Below are 23,982 nucleotides of genomic sequence, written 5' to 3' on the forward strand. Positions count from 1 at the left end.
AACACAGTTTCCAAGGTCATCATGAGAATCATCTCCATACCCCCAGCCAGAAAAGGGGGAAAGACTATGGGGGATCTTTCAAGCTGGGCAGCCTGGAAGCAAAGCACATGACTGCCACTCATTCCATCAGCAAGAACTGGTCAGTGTCCCTGAGCACAGAGAAGCTGGGAAGTGAGTTGGCTAAGCAGCTGATCCCAGTGACAAGACAACTCTACACAAAAGAAGGAGAAGCACAAGAAGTGATGGAATCTATCTATAAAACTGGACTGAAGTTGCATATTCTAAAAGATATATCTTAGTATGGTCCTGAGTATGTAAGACTGGATACATCACTTTTGTCCCCAGGTTTGGTATATGTATTAGTAGAAATATTTCTGTATCAAGATAAAAAGGAGAGAAATGGTGATTGAGAAAAGGTCAGGTGTTCACATCTGTGGTTCCAGATTGCCTGTTAGATCTCTTGGTTTTAAAATGTCTAGTTATCTAAATGCAATGTGATACATCCAAGAAATTAACAACTCACAAAAGCTGCCCTTCAGTCAGATATCTTGATAGTGAAAGAATGTGTTTCCATTTTACATAATTCAAGGTACTTTGTTATGGTTGAGATAAATGTAACAAATTATGCATTGACCTGCATAATATTTTAAAGTCAATTTAAACTTTAATATATCAATTTGGAGTTGCACTTGACTGCAAACAACCAAAAACTAAATCAACAGGCTTACACAATTTAGAGGTTTCTTTCTTTAAGAAAACAAGTTCAGAAGTAGACAGTTGCCGGGCTTGATTCTACAGTGTGATAATGGCGGATGTAGTCCCACTTGTGTATTTTTGGTTTTGTTTCCCTTGCCTGAGGAGACATATCCAAAACATTATTGCTAAGACCAGTGTCAAAAAACATATCACCTATGTTTTCTTCTAGAAGCTTTATGATTTCGGGTCTTATTTGTTGTTGTTGTTCAGTCTCTAAGTTGTATCTGACCCTTTGTGACCCCATGAAGTGCAGCATGCCTATCCAACTTCTCTATCCTTCACTATCTCCCAGAGTTTGCTCAGGTTCACGTCCATTGAGTTGGTGATGCTAGCTACCCATCTCATCCTCTGCCTGCCTTTCCCCTTTTGCCTTCAGTCTTCCCCAGCATCAGGGTCTCTTCCAGAGAGTCAGCTGTTCACATCAGGTGGCCAAAGTATTGAAGCTTCAGCTTCAGCATCAGTCCTTCCAATGAATATTCAGGGTTGACCTACTTGAGGATTGTCTGGTTTGATTTCCTTGCAGTCCAAGGGACTCTTGAAGAGTCATCTCCAGCACCACAATTTGAAAGCATCAGTTCTCTGGCATTCACCCTTCTTTATGGTCCAACTCTCACATCCATACATGACTACTAGAAAAACCATAGCTTTGACTAAACAGACCTTTGTCAGCAAAGTAATGTCTCTGCTTTTTAATATGCTGTCTAGGTTTGTCGTAGCTTTTCTTCCAAAGAGCAAGCGTCTTAATTTCATGGCTGCAGTCACTGTCTGTAGTAATTTTGGAGCCCAAGAAAATAAGATCTGTTACTGTTTCCACTTTTTCCCCTTCTCTTTGCCATGAAGTGATGGGACCAGCTACCATGATCTTAGTTTTTAGAATGCTGAGTTTTAAGCCAACTTTTTCACTCTTCTCTTTCACCCTCAAGAGGTTCTTAGCTCCTCTTCACTTTCTGCCACTATACTGGGTGCATATATATTTACAATTGTTGTATCTTTATGTTGGATTGATATCTTATGTAACCATTATGTAATGCCTTCTCTTGTTACAATCTTTGTTTTAAAGTCTATCCTGTTGGATATAAGTACTGGTGCCCCAGCTTTCTTTTGTTTTCCACCCCTCACTTTCAGTCTATGTATGTCTTTAGATCTGAAGTGAGTCTCTGGTAGGCAGCATATATGTGTGTCTTTTTTTTTTTTATCCTTTTAGTCACTTCGTGGTAATTAGTAATAGGTATATACATATTGGCATTTTGTTCATTGTTTTCTGCTTGTTTTGAAGCTCTATTTTGTTTGTTTGTTTTTACTGCACTGTGCAAATGTGGAATCCTAGTTCCCCAGTCACTGAACCATGTCCCCCTGCAGTGAAAGTGTGGAGTCTTAATCACTGGCGTATTCCCGCCAGGGAAGTCCTGTTCCTTCATCTTTTGCTCTCTTCCCTTATGATTTGATGATTATCTGTAGTGTTGTGTTTGGACTCCTTTCTCTTTTGTGTGTGTGTATTTAAGTTGATTTCTTAAGTTCAACTGCATTGGTAACAACCCTGCATTTTTGTTCCCTCTCCCCACATTTCATGTGTTTGACATATTTTACGTCTTTTTGTTTTGTGTATCCTTAAACCAATCATTTTAGATATAGATGATTTTACTACTTTTGTCTTTTACCTTTCCTGCTAGCTTTATAAGTGTTTGATCTACTACCTTTATGTATACTTGTCTTTACCAATGAGACGACTTCTTTCATGATTTTCATACTTCTACTGTTGGCCTTTTCTTTTCCACTTAGAGACATCTCTTTAACGTTTCTTATACTGTTGATTTAGTTGTGCTGAACTCTCTTAGCTTTTGCTTCTCTGTAAAATTCTTTCTCTCTCCTTCAAACCCGAATGATAGCCTTGTTGGATAGGGTACTCTTGGTGTACATTTTTTTCTGTCACTTTGAATATATCATGCTACTCCCATCTGGCCTGCAATCTACTAAAAAGTCAGCTAATAATCTTATAGGAATGTCCTTGTACATAACTAGGTGCTTTTCCCTTGCTTCTTTTAAATTCTCACTTTATCTTTAATTTTTGCCATTTTAATCACAATGTGTCTTAATGTGGTTCTCTTTAGTAGGTTTATCTTGTTTGGGACTCTGTGATTCCTGGACCTGAATGTCTGTTTCTTTTCCCAGATTAGGGAAATATTCAGCTATTATGTCTTCAAGTATGTTCTCTGCCCCTTCCTCTCTCTCCTCCTTCTGTGACCCCTATACTGTAAATGTTAGTATGCTTGATGTTGTTCTGGAGGTCTCTTAAACTGATTTTTGTTTTTTCAGCTTGAGTGATTTCCTCTGCTGTCTTCTAGCACTGATCCATTCCTCCATATCGTCTAATCTACTATTGATTCCTTCTAGTGTATATGTTTATTTCTTTTATTGTAGTCTTCAGCTCTGTTTGGTTCTTTATATTTTCTAGCTCTCTGTTAAACTTATCACCGTGTTCATCCATTTTTCTTTTTTTTTTTTTAATATTTATTTATTTGGCTATGCCGGGTCCTAGTTTCAGTATGTGGGGTCTTTGCTATTCATTGAGGCATGTGAAATCTTTAGTTACAGCATTTGGGATCCAGTTCTCTGGCCAGGGATTGAACCCAGGCCCCCTGCATTGAGAGCACAGGAGTACGGCGTCTTAGCCACTGAACCACCAGGGAAGTCCCCATCCATTTTTCTCTTGAATTTGTTTTGCATCTTTATGATCATTACCTTAAACTCTGTTGGGTAAATTGCTTATCTCCACTTAGTTTTTCTGAGATTTTGGTCTTGTTCCTCATCTGGAACATATTCTTCTGTCTTTTCATTGACTTAATTCTCTCATTTGCATTATGTAGGTAGGTTATGTTTCCCAATCTTAAAAAACTGCCTTATGTAGAAGACACATTATGGGCCTCAGCAGTACACTCCCTCTGGTCACCAGAGCTGTATGCTCTAGGCATTCACCTTATGTTGGCTGCATGGGCCCCTTTTATTTTTTTTAATGGCAGGGCTGACTGCAGTGGGCACATTGTTGGGCAAGGCTAGTCCTGGCCCTGCTCCTTCCAGGCCCTGCCTAGTGCAGTGGCTTCAGGCCCACTGGTCGGCACTATTGGGTCCCAGTGTAGTTGACTGCACAGCCAAAGGAGGTCAGCCAGTGCCAACCCACTGGTAGACTGGTCAGGGTCTCAGGGCAGCCCACTGCAGACCCCAGGTGGTCCCAGGGGTGATTCCAACCCACTGGTGGGCAGGATAACATCCTTTTTAAGAAGGGAGACTGAACCTTGCTCAAGATTGTCCAAATAACAACTGGGATTCAATTCAAGGACTGCCTGACGACAACCCGTTCTAGCTCTTTAAGTGTGTTACAACAAATAGCTCTGGTAAAGCCCAGGTTCTTCCCACTACACTCTGCTGTCTCAGCTGCCCACCTGGGTCTTTTCCAGACACAGAGCTGACTCATTCTGCTTAACATTCCTCTGCACTCCCCACTTCTGAACTTCATAGGGGCCCTGCTTTTATGAACACATGATTATTTAGATCAGTTAGAATACAGTTTATTCAGTTAGAGCTTTTGTTTAGTTACGTTTTTTTTTTTTTTTAAAGATAATGCCTGACCTCTTGGACAACCTTTTTTTTTTTTTTTTGTATTTATTTTATTTATTTGGCTGTGTCGATCTTAGTTGCAGCACGCAGGATCTTTCAGTTGCCACGTGCAAGCTCTTAGCTGCAACATGTGGAATCTAGTTCCCCGACCAGAGCTCAAACCCCCAGCCTCCTGCATTGGGAGCACAGTCTTAGCCGCTGGACCACCAGGGAAGTCTCGACTTGACTGTTCCTCTTTCCTCTCAATGACATGTTTACAACCATCTCTGGAGATGGCAATCTTCCAGTGTGACTACTTTCAAACCCTTACGTTGATTTCTGTTGTTTCTGTCTTAAAGGATGGCTTTTGGTGTACTCGTCTCCAGACCTGTCCTGATGGTGGTAAACACTGATCATGCAGTTAATACTTTGAGAATGGAACATGGGAATTTACCATTTTCTGTTAGGTGCCTATGTAGACAAATGATTTAATCCCTTTCTTTAGGATCCTTTCAAACGCATGGGAATGCTCATTTTGGAACTGGGGATCACTGAACAGCCAATTCTACTATGTTAACTGCAGCAGTTGAGAATTAACAATCATGTCACACATGTGTGAACTTCCTTTCCATATACATATACTTGTGATCCCTAATCTGTCTCTTTCTGTACTACCATGAAGATGGCCTTAATTGGGAAAATACCATAATAACCATTGCCATTATATATATAAAACCTGTAAGTTCTTGGGTATAGTTACAAAATAAAATTGTAAAGCACTAATCTCAGACAATATGCTTTTACACATTTCACAATTAACAAATAATTTAAAAATGGAACCAAGCAGAGCCCAATAAAACACAGTAATAGAAAGTTATAAAGTGGCATTTCATATCAGTAGAGAAAAGAGGACTCATTCAGTATATGATGTTAGGACAATTAAACAGATTTTTAACATAGCATAGAAAAATTCAAAATAAATATGTACATATTTAGTTGATCAAAGTAATAGAAAATATAGGAAATATTTTTAATAATGTTAGAGGAGAAGGATGGGTTTTATCTACTTCAGACAGTATACTCAGCAGCTAGTAAATATGTTGACCCCAAAAAGAACTCCCTGAAAAGGGGCCACATACATTCATGAAAAAGGGGTCTTTTACAATTCATGATCCACACAAAGATATAAATATTCTAACATTTGATATATCTATCTTAAGGTCAAAATACAATTTTGAAAGACTAATAAAGCTGAACATGTGAAACTTCCATACAGCAAAAGACATTATACAAAACTAAGAGACAAAAGAGCGGTAAAATATTGACAGAACAGAGCAGAGTCACTGTCCACCATGTGTTCAAATTTATCAGTCAAAAAGGAAAAAATACAATAGAAAAGCGGGCAAAGGACATGAACACGCACTCATGAAAAATGCTTCACTCGATTTTTACAATTCAATTTTAAATGAGATATTTTCACAAAGCAGAACGATCGTTCTTAAGATGAATATGGCTGTGGGAAACCAGACACTCAGGCACTGCTGGTACCACGTTGCCAGAGAGCTCTCTGCCCAGCATTTTAATGTGCAATCAGCCTGGCAATTCAAGTCTAGAAAATGATCCTACAGAAATACTGGCATGGAGGCACAGGTGTTTGTGATAGCACTGTAATACCAAGAAGTTGAAAGCTATCTAAATGTCCTTGAAGAAGAAATGGTGAAATAAATTACAATCCTTCCATACACTGGAATACTTCTATGAAGCCACTGTTCTAAAGAATGAGATAGGTCAACACAGACCGACATGTAAAGATGCTCTGTAATATATTGTTGGTTTTGTTGTTCAGTCGCTAAGTCATGTCCAACTCTGCAATCCCATGGACTGCAGCACCCCAGCTCCCCTGTCCTTCATCTCCTGGAGTTTGCTCAAACTCATGTCCACTGAGTCAGTGATTAATCATTTAGTGATTTATGCAACAGTATACATGGAATGCCCTTTTTAAATTATATAACTCGTAAATCTATATATTAGAAGAATAAACATGCCTGTCTCTAGGGAGTAAAAATACTACCCTCAAGGGTTCATTAGATTCCCTCTAGGGAATGTAATGTAATTGCTCGTATTACATCTATAAATCTAAGATTTTCAAGCCCTTAAAAAACAATCATCATTTGAGAAAAGACCCCATTTTTATAAGAGCTGTATGTTTTCTCCCCACTACCCCAAAGCACTTGCCCAAAGTCAAGAAGTCAAGTGGGTCCAGACTCTGTCCTTGCCCTGCAGTGTGAGGTGACATTTCTACCCAGAGGCTTAACTTGTGAGATTAAAATTCACAGCTTGACGACTTCATGTAACGATGGGGATCGCTCTTCACTGTACGGGAGACAAGAACACACATAGCAACTAGTAAACATGTTGTGTAAACCCCCAAAGGAAGAACCAGAAATAGGCAGAACATATTCTCCAAGGGGATCCTATGACAACTCACAAGCCACACAAAAATATAAATATGTTACCATCACACACATTCCCACAAGCCCCGCCAACAAGATTCGCTCGTCAGCTCTGCGCTGTCTCTACTGGCCACTCAGGGAGGCAAGGTGTAGTCAAACCAACAAGCCCCTAATTGGCACGTGCGATGTCACCAGTTGGCGTGGGAGCACCGTGGGGATCCACGGGTCCCGACGGCCCAGGACTTAGAGTGGCTTCTTCATTCACCTCCAAGAAAGCAGTGGTCTCTTTAGGAGAAGTGGATTTCTTCCTATGGCGGGCTTCTTGACAACTGGGCTTCTCGTTTCCGTGTTTGTTCTTCAATCTCCTCTTGTACATCTTATATGCTAAATGTTAAAACACACCAGTACTTAAAAATCACTTTGGCAAAGACTGTAATTTGGTAACATTGTACACGGGTCAAAACTTAGGGGGTTTGTTTGCTTTGGATCACATATGTATAAACACGGGGAAAAAGAGGAAGAAGACAAAACTAGAACAAAATAATTCAGTGTATCAGGATGGCTATTTCTGTCTGGAATGAACCTTCTGTGATTGAGACACTCATCAGATTGCTGACAACTCATCCATCTATCCATCCGTTCATCCAGTCATTCATTCATTCAGTTAATCGGCAACTCCTGTGGATTGCTTACTACGGATCAGGTGCTCCCCTGGTGCTTTTGTGACTGGGAATGGACCAAGCATATTCCTTCAGAAACAGTCTCACCATGAGAAGGTCTTAAAATTTGGATCTAAGACCAGGGTTTTACTCTTCTAGAATATATCTTGTGGGAAAATTAAACCCTGGTGTTCCTTATACTGATTGTTCTGTCAGTAATCAGTATATAATCAGTTTTATGAGTAATCATTGAGGCTTAGTCGAATCTGTTCTGTGACAATAAATTCACAATGGCTAAGATTAATCTATCAGTCTATATATTTTAAATTTAACCTCTGTGACCCTGAATAATGATAGGGATGGGTAAGCACATATGTGCTGTGCTGTGCTTAGTTGCTCAGTCATGTCCGACTCTGTGACCTCTGCACTGTAGCCTGCCAGACTCTTCTGTCCGTGGGATTCTCCAGGCAAGAATATTGGAGTGGGTTGCCATGCCTTCCTCCAGAGGATCCTCTCAACCCAGGGATCAAACCCAGGTTTCCCACGTTGCAGGCAGATTCTTTACTGTCTGAGCCATCAGGGAAGCCCAAGGACATATATATGTATGTTTTTTAAAATGTATGTGTATGCATTATGGAGAAGGCAATGGCACCCCCACTCCAGTACTCTTGCCTGGAAAATCCCATGGACGGAGGAGCCTGGTGGGCTGCAGTCCATGGGGTCGCTAAGAGTTGGACACGACTGAGCGACTTCACTTTCACTTTTCACTTTCACGCACCGGAGGAAGAAATGGCAACCCAGTGGCCTGCCATCTATGGGGTCGCAGAGTTGGACACGACTGAAGCGACTTAGCAGCAGCAGCAGCAGTATGCATTATATTTCACAGCCATTCAGCACAATTCTTAGTCACAGAAGTACTGTGAAATAACATTTGGAATATTTCTTAATAAAACATAACGTCATTTTTGAGATTAAATAATTGCTCATGGACAGTTCTGAGAGTGCATTGTTTCTTTGCAAAGCATACTGGTTTGTAAGCTCACTTTCACAGTTTTTTTTTTTAATATTTTTCTGTGAAACTTCCACTTGTGGCACAGGATCTTGTTTATACATTTATGTTCCCTAGAAATGTCATGCTAAAAATGTATCACAAGGGCAGTCCATGTAGATTCATGTTGAAAAAGGAGTTTGTGAACTGGGTGAACAATTTTCAGTCACGCCTACACACTGGGGTCTTTACGTACCAGCAACCATGAAAAACCCATTCAGCATCTGGAAAAGTCCATAGGCCAATATGAAGCCAAATATCTGGACCAGTTGCTCTGCAGTGAAGGATAACTGCAGCATGGTGAAGCACATCTGAACATTCTGAGTTCCAGTTTCTAAGGAAATTGTCCTGCACCTACCAAGACAAAAATTTTATGTACCAGCAATAAGGATTATACAAAAATCTTCTCTTACGTATAGTAATAAGTGCAAGCCAGGAGCTGAGACTACCAAAAGTGCTTACTACAAATGCTTCAATAATTATTTGACGAGTACCTACTCGGTAGGCGGTCTCTTAAGAAGCACCTCTTGAATGGGGCTCTACCAACCTCCCCTAGGAATCTGGGTGAAAAGACAAGATACACGGAAACAACACACGACCAAGCATGATGATGGGTCAGGGAGATGGTGCAGAAATTCAGAAAAGTGGCGTAAATGCCACTTTTAGAGAAGGCTTCACAGAGGAAGGGTGGGATTAAAGGATGGACAGGGAAAGAGGCATTTAATGTGGGAAATGGTTGTTTGGGGACAGACATGAGTGTGGCCTGGTCAGTAAGCACTGCTCATGCTCTAAGCCAGCCTGTGGGAAGTGAAGGACAAGGAGGTGAGAATGGAAAATTGAGTCAGAGACAAAACAGTGTAAACTAAAGAATCTGCCTGCCAATGCAGGACACTCAGCTTCCATCCCTGCGTTGGGAAGATCCCCTGGAGAAGGAAATGGCAACCCACTCCAGTATTCTTGCCTACAAAATCCCATGGGCAGAGGAGCTTGGCAAGCCACAGCCTATGGGGTCGCAGAGAGTTGGACACGACTGAGCAACCAAACAGCAACTTAAACAGGGCTTCTCCAGTGTCTCAGTGAGGAATCTGCCTGCCAGTGCAGGAGATGTGGGTTTGATCCCTGGGTCAGGAAGATCCCACATGGTGCGGGACAACTAACCCTCTGAGTCACGACTACTGAGCCAGTGCTCTAGAGCCCAGGAGTCACAACTGCTGAAGCCCACTCGCCCTAGAGTCTGTGCTCCACAACCAGGGAGCCACCGCACTGAGAAGCCTGTGCACCGCAACCAGAGAGCAGCCCTCATGGCGACGAAGACCCAGCATGGCCAAATAAATAAATAAAATTATTTTTTAAAAAAAGAAACATAAAAATCCTATGTGAAAACCAAATGTCTGCAATGAAGTCTTTGGTGAAAGGGTTTAGTAATAAGTTTTGTATACTTTTCTCTGTTTGATTTGTTTTCAAAGGAAGAGAGGAAGGGAGGAAGGAAGGAAGAGCAGGAAGGAGAAAAAAGGAAAACCTAGGCAGGACCTTGGAGGCTGGGTTAGGCAGCTTCATCTTTTCCAGTTTCCAAAGGGCATCTTGAGGTTTTCACAGATGGCAGAAGAGAGGACAGAGGCATGTGATAAGGCAGCTCCTCTACCCACACTGGCTTCCCAGGTGGTTGTCATGGTAAAGAACCTGCCTGCCAATTCAGGAGACTTAGAGACAAGGGTTCAATCCCTGGGTCTGGAAGATCCCCTGGAGAAGGGCATGGCAACCCACTCCAAGTATTCTTGTCTGGAGAATCCCATGGACAGAGGATCCTGGTGGGCTGTGGTCCACGGGGTTGCAAAGAATCGAACACGATGGAAGTGACTTAGCACGCTACGAAAACTGGACTGAGATGTGAAGGTGACAAGGTGTGTAATGTGGGAGTAAACCTATTATCACTAGTACAGGGCAAATTCAGTGGCCCTGATTTTATTTCTAATTATCCTGTTTCTTGTTATGCTTTCTGCAGATTACTCTCACTTCTTTCAGAGACCTTGTCCATAATTTGACATGATTAAGCTATACAGCTGTACCTCATACCTGGACCATTCACAAAGCAAATGCAGTATCTCAGTCCTGATATTTCTCAAGCCATCAAGTGCGGGAAAAAACAAGAGTGCTGACTACACTCTGCCATAGGAATCCTTCTCTCCAGACTCAATTATATTTCAAATCCTCAACAGTCTGTGTTCCTAAGGACAGTCAGCCCATGGATTCAACCAACCTCAGATCAAAAATATTTTGGAAAAGAAAAATTGCGCAAGGTTTCTAAAAGCAAAACTTGAACTTGCTTCGCAGGCAACTATTTATGTAGCATTTACATTGTGTTAGGTATTATAAGTCATCTAGAGACAAGTACATGGAAGATGTGCATGCATGCTCAGTCACTAAGTTGTGTCCAAGTCTTTTGCAGTCTCATGGACTGCAACCCACCAGGCTCCTCTGTCCATGGGACTTCCCAGGCAAAAATACTGGAGGGGGTTGCCATGCCCTCCTCCAGGGGATAGTCCCGACCCAGGAATTGAATCTGTGTTTCCTGTACTGCAGGCGGCCCTTACCATTGAGCCACCTGGGAAGACCTATGGAAGATGTACATAGGTTAAATGCAAATACTATGTTATTTTATATAAGGAAGTTGAGCACCCTTGGAGTTGGAGTCTGGTATCTTCAGGGGATCCTGGAACCAGCCCCCTGCAGATATGGCTGTACTGACCTTGTAAAAAAAAAAAAAACCCAGGTCCAAATCTTAACTCCACCACATTCTGGTTCTATGAACTTGGTCAGATTACTTCTCCAAAGGGTTTGCTCATCTGTAGAATGGGTAACCAAGAGTATCTACCTCTTAGACTTGCAGCAAGAAGTAAATGAGATACACTTGGCAGAAGTGAAGTCGCTCAGTCGTGTCCGACTCTTGCGATTCTGTGGACTGTAGCCCACCAGGCTCCTCCGTCCATGGGATTCTCCAGGCAAGAATTCTGGAGTGGGTTGCCATTTCCTTCTCCAGGGGATCTTCCTGACCCAGGGATCGAACCCAGGTCTCCCGCACTGCAGGCAGACGCTTTAACCTCTGAGCCACTTGGCAGAGCCTCACCAACTATTTGGTACCATCCTGAATGTTTCCCAAGTAGACAAAAACATAAAGCTGATTAAAAGTCTCCCACTTCATGTTTTTAAATACATATATGTGTCTATTCTGTTTCTTGGATAAAATTTTACCAAGGATCAAAAGAAGAAACCCTAGAATTTAAATGGGGAGATCTACATATCACAGTGGATTTCTTCTTAAATTGACAATGTTTGTGATGTGCTAAGTTGCTTCAGTCATGTCTGACTCTTTGTAACCCCATGGACAGTAGCCTGCCAGGCTCCTCTGTCCATGGAATTCTCCAGGCAAGCATACTGGAGTGGGTTGCCATTACCTACTCCAGGGGATCTTCCCGACCCAGGGATCAAACCCATGTCACTCTCCTCTCCTGCATTGGCAGGCAGATTCTTTACCACTAGCACCACCTGGAAATCCCCAACAATGTTTAGGTTGTAAACAAAGTACCAGTTAACATGAAAAAAAAAAAAAAATCCCCAAACATCACTTTGGGAATTTAATGGCACAGTTTATTTTTCAATAATGCTTTTCTGATTTGAAAAGTAGTATATATTCATTATGCATCAAAAAATTTAGATAATATATCAAGGAAATATTAAGAAACTAAAATTACTCTTCATCCCACTACTCAAAATTAAACATTTATCATAGTGGTGGTTTAGTCACTCAATTGTGTCTGACTCTTTGAGAGCCCATGAACTATAGCCTGCCTTCCAGGCTCAGCTGACCATGGAATTTTCCAGGCAAGAATACTGGAATGGGTTGCCATTTCCTTCCCCAGGGGATCTTCCTAACCCAGGGACCAAAACCCATTTCTCCTGCATTGCAGGCGGTCTCCTGCATTGTAGGCAAGTTCTTTACTGACTAAGCCATGAAGGAAGCCAAAATATTTTTGTTTATGTGACTGCACAGAGTTTTAGTAGTGACATGCAAACTTTTAGCTGCAACTTGTAGGATCTAGTTCCCTGACCAGGGATTGAACCCAGGCCCAATGCATTGGGAGTGAGGAGTATTAGCTGCTGGACAACCCGGGAAGTCCAATTAGCCTATGGTATATTTCGTCCAATATTTTCCTAAGCATAAAATTTTTCTATTTTCTTCTACAAATGGGAATCAAAATGCATACTGTTTCCTGCTCCTTTTAAACTTATTTCAAGTATTTTCCAAAAGCATTAAAATGGATGAATTATAGTACTCACATAGACACAGTCATGAATTAAATATCTCTTTTGTCAGATATTTAAACTGTCTCTATTTTTTATATTCACACATAACACTGAAATTAATATCCTTGTACATCAGTATTTGTTTGTTTATCTGATTTGCTAGCTTCAGGACAGATTTCTAGAAATAAAGTCACTGAATTAATAGCTATAAATATTTATAAGGCTGTTGATATGACTAAATAGCCTTCCAGAGAGTTTGTGCCAAATTATGTTCCCACCAACACTGTATGATAATGCTCATCTCATTGACAGGCAAAACAGTATGGAGTGTTATCATTTGTAATATTTTATAATGTTTATTTCATGTAAGGATGGGCATGATAAAGGCCAGAAATGGTAAGGACCTAACAGAAGCAAAAGAGATTGAGAAGAGGGGGCAAGAATACACAGAAGAACTACACAAAAAAATCTTAATTACCCAGATAAACACAATGGTATGGTCACTCACCTAGAACCAGACATCCTGGAATGTCAAATCAGTGGACCTTAGGAAGCACTACTACTATCAAAGCTTATGGAGGTGATGGAATTCCAGTTGAAGCTATTTAAAATCCTAAAAGATGATGCTGTTAAAGTGCTGCACTTTATGTGAGCAAATCTGGAAAACTCAGCAATGGCCACTGGGTCAGTTTTCATTCCAATCCCAAAGAAAGACAATGCCAAAGAATGTTCAAACCATACAACTGCACTCATTTCACATGCTGGCAAGGTTATGTTCAAAATCCTTCAAGCTCAGCTTCAGTAGTATATGAATCAAGAACTTCCAGGTGTACAAGCTGGATTCAGAAAAGGCAGAGGAGCCAGAGATCAACTTGCCAACATTCACTGGATCACAGAAAAAGCAAGAGCATTCCAGAAAAAAACGTCTACTTCTGTTTCACTGACTATACTAAAATTTTTGACTGTGTGGATCACAACCAACTGGAAAATTCTTTAAGAGATGGGAATACCAGACCACCTTACCTGCCTCCTGAGAAACCTGTATGTAGGTCAAGAAGCAACAGTTAGGACCAGATATGGAACAATGAAATGGTTCAAAGTTGGGAAAGGAGTACGACAAGCCTGTATATTGTCACCCTGCTTATGTAACTTACATGCAGAGTACATCATGTGAAATGCCTACTGGATGAATCACAAGCTGGAATCATGATTGCCAGGAGAAATTTCAACAACTTCAGATATGCAAATGATACCACTCTAATGGCAAAAAGTAAAGAGGAACTAAGATCTCTTGATGAGGGTGAAAGAGGAGAGTGAAAAAGCCGGCTTAAAACTCAACATTCAAAACACTAAGAGCATGGCATCTGGTCCCATCACTTCGTGGCAAATAGAAGGGGGAAAAGTGGAAAAAGTGACAGATTTTCTTTTCTTTGGCTCCAAAATCACTGTGGACAGTAACTGCAGGCATGAAATTAGAAGACGTTTGCTCCTTGGAAGGAAAGTGATGACAAACTTAGCATATTAAAAATCAGAGACGTGACTTTGCCAACAAAGGTCCATCTAGTCAAGGCTATGGTTTTTCCAGTAGTCGTGTATGGATGTGATATTTGGACCATAAAGAAGATTGAGCACCGAAGAACTGATGCTTTCAAATTGTGGTGCTAGAGAAGACCCTTGAGAGTCCCTTGGACAGCAAGGCAATCAAACCAGTCAATCCTAAAGGAAACAACCCTGAATAATCATTGGAAGGACATCCCACTTGTGGATGGGACTGGTGATAGAAGCAAGATTTGATGCTGTAAAGAGAAATATTGCACAGGGACCTGGAATGTCAGGTTCATGAATCAAAGCAAATTGGAAGTAGTCAAACAGGAGATGACAAGAGTGAACATCGACATTCTAGGAATCAGCGAACTCAGATGGGCTGGAATGGGTGAATTTAACTCAGATGACCATTGTATCTACTACTGTGGGCAGGAATCCCTTAGAAGAAATGGAGTGGCCATCACAGTCAACAAGAGAGTCTGAAATGCAGTACTTGGATGCAATCTCAAAAACAATAGAATGATCTCTGTTCGTTTCCAAGGCAAACCATTCAGTATCACGGTAATCCAAGTCTATGCCCCGAGCAGTATCACTGAAGAAGCTGAAGTTGAACAGTTCTTTGAAGACCTACAAGACCTTCTAGAACTAACACCCAGAAAAGATGTCCTTTTCATTATAGGGGACTGGAACGTAAAAGTAGGAAGTCAAGAAACACCTGGAGTAACAGGCAAATTTGGCCTTGGAGTACGGAATGAAGCAGGGCAAAGGCTAATAGAGTTCTGCCAAGAGAACGCACTGGTCATAACAAACACCCTCTTCCAACACACAAGAGAAGACTCTACACATGGACATCACCAGATGGTCAACACCAAAATCAGATTGATTATATTCTTTGTAGCCAAAGATAGAGAAGCTCTATACAGTCAGCAAAAACAAGACCAGGAGCTGACTGTGGCTCAGATCGTGAACTCCTTATTGCCAAATTCAGACTGAAACTGAAGAAAGTAGGGAAAACCACTAGACCATTCAGGTATGACCTAAATCAAATGCCTTATGACTATACAGTGGAAGTGAGAAATAGATTTAAGGGACTAGATCTGATAGATACAGTGCCTGATGAACTACAGACTGAGATTCGTGACATTGTACAGGAGACAGGGATCAAGACCATCCCCATGGAAAAGAAATGCAAAAAAGCAAAATGGTTGTCTGGGGAGGCCTTACAAATAGCCGTGAAAAGAAGAGAAGCGAAAAGCAAAGGAGAAAAGGAAAGATATAAGCATCTGAATGCAGAGTTCCAAAGAATAGCAAGAAGAGATAAGAAAGCCTTCCTCAGCAATCAATTCAAAGAAATAGAGGAAAATAATAAAATGGGAAAGACTAGAGATCTCTTCAAGAAAATTAGAGATACCAAAGGAACATTTCATGCAAAGATGGGCTCAATAAAGGACAGAAATGGTATGGACCTAACAGAAGCAGAAGATATTACGAAGAGGTGGCAAGAATACACAGAAAAACTGTACAAAAAAGATCTTCATGACCCAGATAATCTCCATGGTGTGATCACTCAACTAGAGCCAGACATCCTGGAATGTGAAGTCAAATGGACCTTAGGAAGCATCACTATGAACAAAGCTAGTGGAGGTGATGGAATTCCAATTGAGCTATTTCAAATCCTGAAAGATGATGTTGTGAAAGTGCTGCACTCAATATGCCAGCACATTTGGAAAACTCAGCAGTGGCCACAGGACTGGAAAAGGTCAGTTTTCATTCCAATCCCAAATAAAGGCAATGCCAAAGAATGCTCAAACTACTGCACAATTGCACTCATCTCACATGCTAGTAAAGTAATGCTCAAAATTCTCCAAGCCAGGCTTCAGCAATACGTGAACCGTGAACTTCCAGATGTTCAAGCTGGTTTTAGGAAAGGCAGAGGAACCAGACATCAAATTGCCAACATCTGCTGGATCATCGAAAAAGCAAGAGAGCTCCAGAAAAACCTCTACTTCTGCTTTATTGACTATGCCAAAGCCTTTGACTGTGTGGATCACAATAAACTGTGGACAATTCTGAAAGAGATGGGAATACCAGATCACTTGATCTGCCTCTTGAGAAACCTGTATGCAGGTCAGGAGGCAACAGTTAGAACTGGACATGGAACATCAGACTGGTTCCAAATAGGAAAAGGAGTTCGTCAAGGCTGTATATTGTCACCCTGCTTATTTAACTTCTATGCAGAGTACATCATGAGAAACACTGGGCTGGAGGAAGCACAGGCTGGAATCAAGATTGCCGGGATAAATATCAATAACTTCAGATATGCAGCTGATACCATCCTTATGGCAGAAAGTAAAGAAGAACTAAAAAGCCTCTTGATGAAAGTGAAAGAGGAGAGTGAAAAAGTTGGCTTAAAGCTCAACATTCAGAAAACGAAGACCATGGCATCCGGTCCCATCAATTCATGGGAAATAGATGGGGAAACAGTGGAAACAGTGTCAGACTTTATTTTGGGGGGCTCCAAAATCACTGCAGATGGTGATTGCAGCCATGAAATTAAAAGACACTTACTCCTTGGAAGGAATGTTATGACCAACCTAGACAGCATATTGAAAAGCAGAGATATTACTTTGTCAATAAAGGTCTGTCTAGTCAAGGCTATGGTTTTTCCACTAGTCATGTATGGATGTGAGAACTGGACTATAAAGAAAGCTGAGCGCCAAAGTACTGATGCTTTTGAAATGTGGTGCTGGAGAAGACTCTTGAGAGTCCCTTGGACTGCAAGGAGATGCAACCAGTCCATCCTAAAGGAAATCAGTCCTGAATATTCATTAGAAGGACTGATGTTAAAGCTGAACCTCCAATACTTTGGCCACCTGACACCTGATGCGAAGAGCTGACTCATTTGAAAAGACCCTGATGCTGAGAAAGATTGAGGGCAGGAGGAGGAGATGACAGAAGATGAGATGGTTAAATGGCATCACTGATTCATGGCACATGAGTTTGAGCAAACTCTGGGAGATAGTGGAGGACAGGGAAGCCTGACCTGGTGCAGTCTATGGGGTTGCAAAGAGTCAGACACGACTTAGTGACTGAACAAGAACAACAGTATTTAGGTATTATATACCCCACATTGTAATGATAATATTTAAGATAAATTCCTATTGTATTTCTTGAATTTGTCCTATCTCCTCTTGCCCTTTATAATTAGCATTTTTTTAAAATTTGGCACAAATAGATAAATGCTTAATCTTTGAATCCTTGCTCATCCTCTAGAATGATCTCTATATTTAGTGAAACCATCTCACCCATCCTCTTAAACTATCAGACTAAGAAGAGAAGTGTGTCCAGATTGCAACAAGTAGTTTGAAACCAAGGCCAAATTGATGGGAAGTTATAATTTGTGAAATTAGGATTGGCATATTGACACCATTAATGAATGATCCCTGGGTTGGGAAGATCCCCTGGAGAAGGGTAAGGCTACCCACTCCAGTATTCTGGCCTGGCGAATTCCATGGACTGTATAGTCCATGGGGTCACAAAGAGTCGGACACAATTGAATGACTTTCACTTTCACTTTTTCATTTATGTGAAGAATTACTATGATCTTTCCACTCTCTTTTGGAGAAGGAAATGGCAACCCACTCCAGTATTCATGCCTTGAAAATCCCATGGACGGAGGAGCCTGTAGGCTACAGTCCATGGGGTCGCAAAAAGTTGGACACGACTGAGCGACTTCACTTCACTTCCACTCTCTTTACGATGAGTTGTCCTGTTCCACCCACTTTATAAGGCAAAACTCTTTGTGCTTCCAGACACAGACAGGCAACAAAGTCTGCCAACAGCAATGTGTTTAATTTGTCCTCTTTATAAAAGTTTATGGATAATTTAACTGTACCTCTGCCAAGATTGGTGGGTAAGAAGTGCCAGGAGAAAGCCTGTGGCATGGCCAATCAAAGGAAAGATGAAACTGATCATCAGAAGAATGATGTCTGAATTCCAAAATTCTTTCATCAGCACCATACCAGCCCCTGTGACGACCAAAAAGAGGAGTCCACCAGCAATGGCCCCGATCTAAGAGAAATCAATAAAAGAGGTATGCGTGAACATCATGGTCTTTTTGCAAAGCCCATCACTGCTCTAAAAGCCTTGAAACCTAGAAGAGAGGAACAAAAGAGAGGACTTAGAGAACCACCAAATCCTATGTCATTTTACAGAGGTCCAACGTGGTCAAGTGACTTAGCTGAGGAGCTAGAATTCGATGAAGCTCAACACAAACCTAAGTCTTCTTATTTTATGACCGGTACCTTTTTCCTTTCAAGCGGAGGATTTTGCCAGAAGAATTGGGTAGTGAAATTTTTCATGGATAGGACACATTTGTGAAATAAGGGGAACATCTGTTAATAAGCATCAAACACCTCCACACAGGGCTTCCTGGAGGCACTAGCAGTAAAGAATCTGCCTGCGATGCAGGAGACATGAGAGACGTCTTCCCAATCCCTGGGTTGGGAAGATCCCCTGGAGGAGGAAATGGCAACCCACTCCAGTATTCTTGCCTGAAGAATTCCATGGACAGACGAGCCTGGCAGGCTACAGTCCATAGGGTCACAAAGAGTATAACACAACTAAGCTCCTCTGCACACAACCTCTCGGACCCCACCCTGGAATCTGTTGTCTGAGATCTGCCCTGCCGACCATCCACCACTGTTTTCCCACCACCCCTTCAACTGCCAGAGATTTTTTACACCATTGATTCCTGTGCTTCTCTCCGCCAAATGAAATTTACCAATGCTTCATTAGACCGCCTGAGCTAATGTTAATGTAATATGAGAGGTACTGACAGAGATCTCTATCCTCTCCCAAATGAATACTCTCATACTTTTGTTGATCAACAGTTAAAAATTAAACAAAATTTTTTTCCAAGAAAGGAAGCAAGACCCAGAATATTGGCGGAAAATCAGGATCTTGGCAAGTTCCCACACACATCATGCACACAGCAAACTCTTCACCAAGTGACAGCATCAACCTTGATTTCAAATGATTCGGGGTGTGGAGAACCAAAGCAAAATAAAAACAACCCAGCGTACCTCAGGTGTGTCCTGGGGTCAAAATCAGGGAAACACTGGGCCTCCGCCTAACCGAAGATGCTGCAACACGCTAAGGCCTCTGAACTTTCTACCAAGAGAGGGATCTCAGAGCTTAAAATTTACCAAAAGCAACTCATCCAGAAAATGAATCAGATCTATGTTGATGTCTGGCAGAAACCAACACAATTCTATAAAGTAATTATCCTTCAATTAAAAAATAAATAAATTTAAAATTAAAAAAAAGAAAATGAATCAGATCTAAAATTAAAAGAGGACTAGGAACAGAGAATGAAGACATCCCAAAATGATGATTAAAGTATCCTAATTTTAATGAAGATACTCTAAAATATAGTTATATACATTGTTAAATATTTTCTGCCACAACTCCTACGGAATAGCCAAAGGGTTTTGAATTTGCTCTTTACAAACATATAGGAAATATTTCTCCAATGACACTGATGAACTAGTAGAGGATTTGGAAATGCCAAAATCATTATTTTTTTTGGTAGGTACTCTTTTAAGGAAGTAATTCAAAATAAAGTACTTGAAAAGTAAGAGGTTCCGGGGACTTCTCTGGTGGTCCATTGGCTAAGAATCTGCCTTCCAATGCAGGGGACACAGGTTTGACCCCCTTGTCAGGGAACTAAGATCCTGCATTCCACAGGGCAACTGCTGAGCCTGTGTGCCACAACTAGAGAGCAACCCATGTGCCACACCAAGAATAAACAAACAGGAAGAGGTTCCCGTGATCAGACTCGTTCCTGTTGTTTCGTAAACAAAATTATAACCACCCACTGCCACCCTGGAAATTTTCTCCTACTGAAACAACAGTAAAGTCACCATGTCCAATCCACACACATACCATTTCATCCTTCCCCCAGTTCCCTGGGAATTGATTTGTCTGCCTCCCAACCTCTCTTCTCTCATTCTCCACCCGCCTGGAGGAAGGGTGGGAGTGGTTCAGTCTCACACCAAAGTGGAGAAGCAGCATCCATGCAGGCGAATGGAGTGGCATGTTCTGCCAGGTACAGCCAAACACCAAGCTTAAGCTGAACCAAGGTATAATCCTCAAACTAAAAGGAGCTGAGATTTCATTTGCCGAAATTCCAATTAGCTCTGAATGTTTCTTTCTTTATAAATACAAAAAATAACTAAAACATTTTTTAAATCTTCATGAAAGCAGCATATATTAAAAGGGTAAAAGCATATATCTTCTAAAACAATACATACTTGGAATCCTAGGGGAGGGACACCATTGTTGAGAATGCCTTCTTTCAAGCCAGATAATTTTTAACAGCCATTTAACGAGGACATTTGTTTGTTTCTCCAATAAACTAAAAACAACCCTAAGGAACTATATTTAATGTCCTTGAATAATCCATAATGAAAAAGAATACAAAAATGAATATATATATATATGTAAAACCGAGTCATTCTGCTGTACACCAGAAATTAACACAACATTGTACATCAACTATACTTCAATTACAACAAAAAAAGACAACCCTGGAAAGTCAAGAGGAGGCAAGAGGTCCCAGTTCCCATCATTCCTCAACACGTTCTGGATGATTTCATTCTGACAGTGATTTGGGTGGTCAGAAGTCCTTGCTTGTGTGTACCGACTCCATCTTTAGAGGCTCCCCCAGGAATGCTTCTGAAAGACAGCGCTGCTCCCTGCTCTTCCAGGAAACCAGCCACATCCTAAACACTGGGCCCCACTGCACGCAGCCCTGAGCAGCCTTCGCTGGAGGGCACCATGTGAAGCCTTGTGAGCGAATGGGCGCTCTCTGTCCACACGCAGGCCTAAGCTTTTCTGCCCTTGGAGCATAAGTTCCATGCTTTGCAGGATGTCATAAGCCTCAACGTAGGGGCTCACGGAAGTGAAAAGGCAAGCCTTAGACTGGAGGAAATAGAGCGACTGGATACAAAAATGCAGGGCATGTAAAGAAAATTGCTGGGTGTGGGCTGTATTCTACTGGTCTGTTTGTTCTGGTCATTGCCTACATCCGTTTGTCAAGTCTCAGTGTCTGAAATGTCCCATGGAATTCCTTACCTTAAGAATAATTTTGGATTGTTTTGGCCACCTATAATTCACATAGATACCAAAGGCCACAGGAATGATCAGGCACACAAGGGTGATTCCTGAAAAGAAGAAACATCTGTCAGACCGTAGGTATCCTTTCTCTACCCTTATCTCCCAGGCCTCAACAATTTATGTCTGTTTCACTTAGATAAAAACTTTAATTAAAGCAACATTTTATTTCTGCATCCACCTCCAAAAAATATTTTAATCTTTGAAAGACAGTCTTTGAAGGGTATATGATAGCACTGAATGCCATCATATATTTCTCTCAGAATCCTTCAACAAGCACATGGGATTTTAGAGACAACTGAAAATGTAAAGATGAGAAAACAGATGGACCCTTTTGTGTCTTCAAGATTCTTTGGTTGCTACGTATGGGGTCACCACTCTACAACTACAGCTATTATTTCTCTATTTGAAGCCAATGAGTGATTTGCTTTGCAAAGAATCCTTATTGCAAAACAAACACACCATCTGTTTTAGAAACCAAAGCAAGTTCTCATACTTTCACTTGTAACCAGGTAACCCATAGGCAGGTAGAGAAACACATCAATACATCGTTTAGTGAACACAAGTAAATGAAGACATTGAAGGCAGGCTCCATACAGCAGAGGTCTACTTGCCCAACAGGAGCCATACCCTGACATTTTCCAGTGCCACATTCCAAATCTGCTCACTTGAAATACTAGCCAAAGCCATATAAGTTGCTTATAATATTTGGGGCTTAAATTGTATACAAGTGCCTATTATTATATATTATCAAAACAGAATATATTAAATCTCTTAGTAACATGAAGAAGTTGCATATAAAATTATGATTTCTAAGTTAAGATTTCACTCAAATTTTACAAATTCAATGGGCTTCAGCTGTTACCCGGATGTGGCTCTGTTCATAGTTTTGAACTATGGGCCATGGGTTGTACACCCTCCAAGAGATAACTTGAAACTTCAGATTGACACTTTGGAGTTCAATAACCAGTTTCTAACAATTCTTCAAAGACTCTGATCAAACCAGGATAGACATATCATCTCACCAAGTTTTTCCTCTAAGCTGAGTAAGTTCACAGAGCTCTCTAAAAAAAGGACAGAGTTTAAGGAGCTGATGAAGGAGATGTGGGTGTGGTTGTGATGTGTGGATATGCTTTAACAGTTCATAAGAATCGTTTGTGTTGATCAGTAAAGAAGTCGAGGCTCACAGGCCACGTGACAGATGAAACTGGGGAACCAAGGTCTCGTAAGAGGCACTGAGATGCAGTCAAACTACTTTCCAGTGGATTATATAAGGAGAGTTTGTTTGTTTTTAATAAGTGAGTTTTCTGACTTTATTTTCAAAACTGAACACTTGTAGGCCTTAAGAACTGGGACTTTGCAGTCAGATTCCAGAGTCAGAAATCAAGTTCTGCACTTAGCAGTACACAACCTTGGTCAAGTGAGTTCACCTATTTCTGAAAATACAAGATATGGAACTGGTAATATAATCTATACTGTTGGGTTATGTGGAGAATTAAATTAGACATATGTAGAATCCCCTGTATAAAGCAGACACATACCAAACAACAGCTGCTATTATTACCATCACTATTACTATTTCACGTCACAAGCCCAATACAGACCTATGTTCTGATATGGAATCGTGAGATTCTGCTCGAGGTTCCAGGACAAGGTGTAGAGATAAAGGCAGAGTGGCATCATTCCCAGGGCAGCCATTGTGGAACAGGTTGTCATACTGATGCTGAAAGTAAAATTAAAGTCATGCTTACAAGGGAGGTTTTGAAATAAAGGATTTAATCCTTAACCAAAACAACTTCTGGGGCACAACTTCTTACACTTGATGTAAGGTAATTTACTTGAAACTCCCTCCTGTCTTATTATTCAACAAATGATGGCAGATTTGTGGTCTAGAAAAACATTTCCGGCAGTTCTTATCACCTATCAATTAGTTCATTTTTTATGAACATTTTCTTGTCCTAAATGTTCTGATAGTCACTGTAAGGATTCATTTTTTTCCTTATACAGTTCTTTATTGATACATAACCCATAGGCAATAAGATTTCATTTTAAAGTATCCATAGTGGGGAATTCTCTGGTGGTCCACCGGCTAAGACTGAGCTCCCAATGCACGGGCCCCACGTTTGATCCCTGGACAAGGAACCAGTTCCCACGTGTCACAACTATAGATCCCACATGCCGCAACTAAGACCCAATATAGCCAATTAAAATAAAAACGTATTTTTAGTAAATGTGACTATGCTATTCTATTTCCAGAATATTTTCATCACCTCCAAAAGAAACTCTACCCTATTAGCAGTCCCTCCCCATTCCTTTCTTCCTCCATCCCTGACAACCAGGAATCTACTTTCTAATCTATGGTTTAAGATGTCCAAATTTTCCCACTTTTATATCAATTCAGAGAGGGAGCCAAGAAGTCTTATCTGGGTCCTAAAGTCTTATAATGTTTCAA

At 41.0% G+C, this 23,982-nt stretch overlaps 1 protein-coding gene across 2 annotated transcripts in view; it reads right to left on the reverse strand.

Annotated features, from left to right (window-relative positions):
* Window positions 1-3,240: 3,240 nt before the first annotated feature.
* The window catches only part of SLC10A6 (solute carrier family 10 member 6), a 34,139-nt gene continuing 13,397 nt past the window's right edge, over window positions 3,241-23,982 (reverse strand). Inside the window, exons 2-7 of one of the 2 annotated variants that reach the window (XM_070791745.1) lie at window positions 23,135-23,253; window positions 21,492-21,580; window positions 18,250-18,425; window positions 8,704-8,861; window positions 7,066-7,184; window positions 3,241-6,720 (exon numbers count right to left, since the gene is read on the reverse strand). In XM_070791745.1, the coding sequence (XP_070647846.1) occupies window positions 6,718-6,720; window positions 7,066-7,184; window positions 8,704-8,861; window positions 18,250-18,425; window positions 21,492-21,580; window positions 23,135-23,253 (664 nt within the window). In that variant the 3' untranslated portion in view covers window positions 3,241-6,717. Of the gene's footprint in view, window positions 7,185-8,703; window positions 8,862-18,249; window positions 18,426-21,491; window positions 21,581-23,134; window positions 23,254-23,982 lie in introns of both variants that reach the window. The other variant, XM_019963061.2, reaches the window with a different exon arrangement.

The sequence above is a fragment of the Bos indicus genome, chromosome 6 (genome assembly GCF_029378745.1).
Source record: "Bos indicus isolate NIAB-ARS_2022 breed Sahiwal x Tharparkar chromosome 6, NIAB-ARS_B.indTharparkar_mat_pri_1.0, whole genome shotgun sequence".
Lineage (NCBI taxonomy): Eukaryota > Metazoa > Chordata > Mammalia > Artiodactyla > Bovidae > Bos > Bos indicus.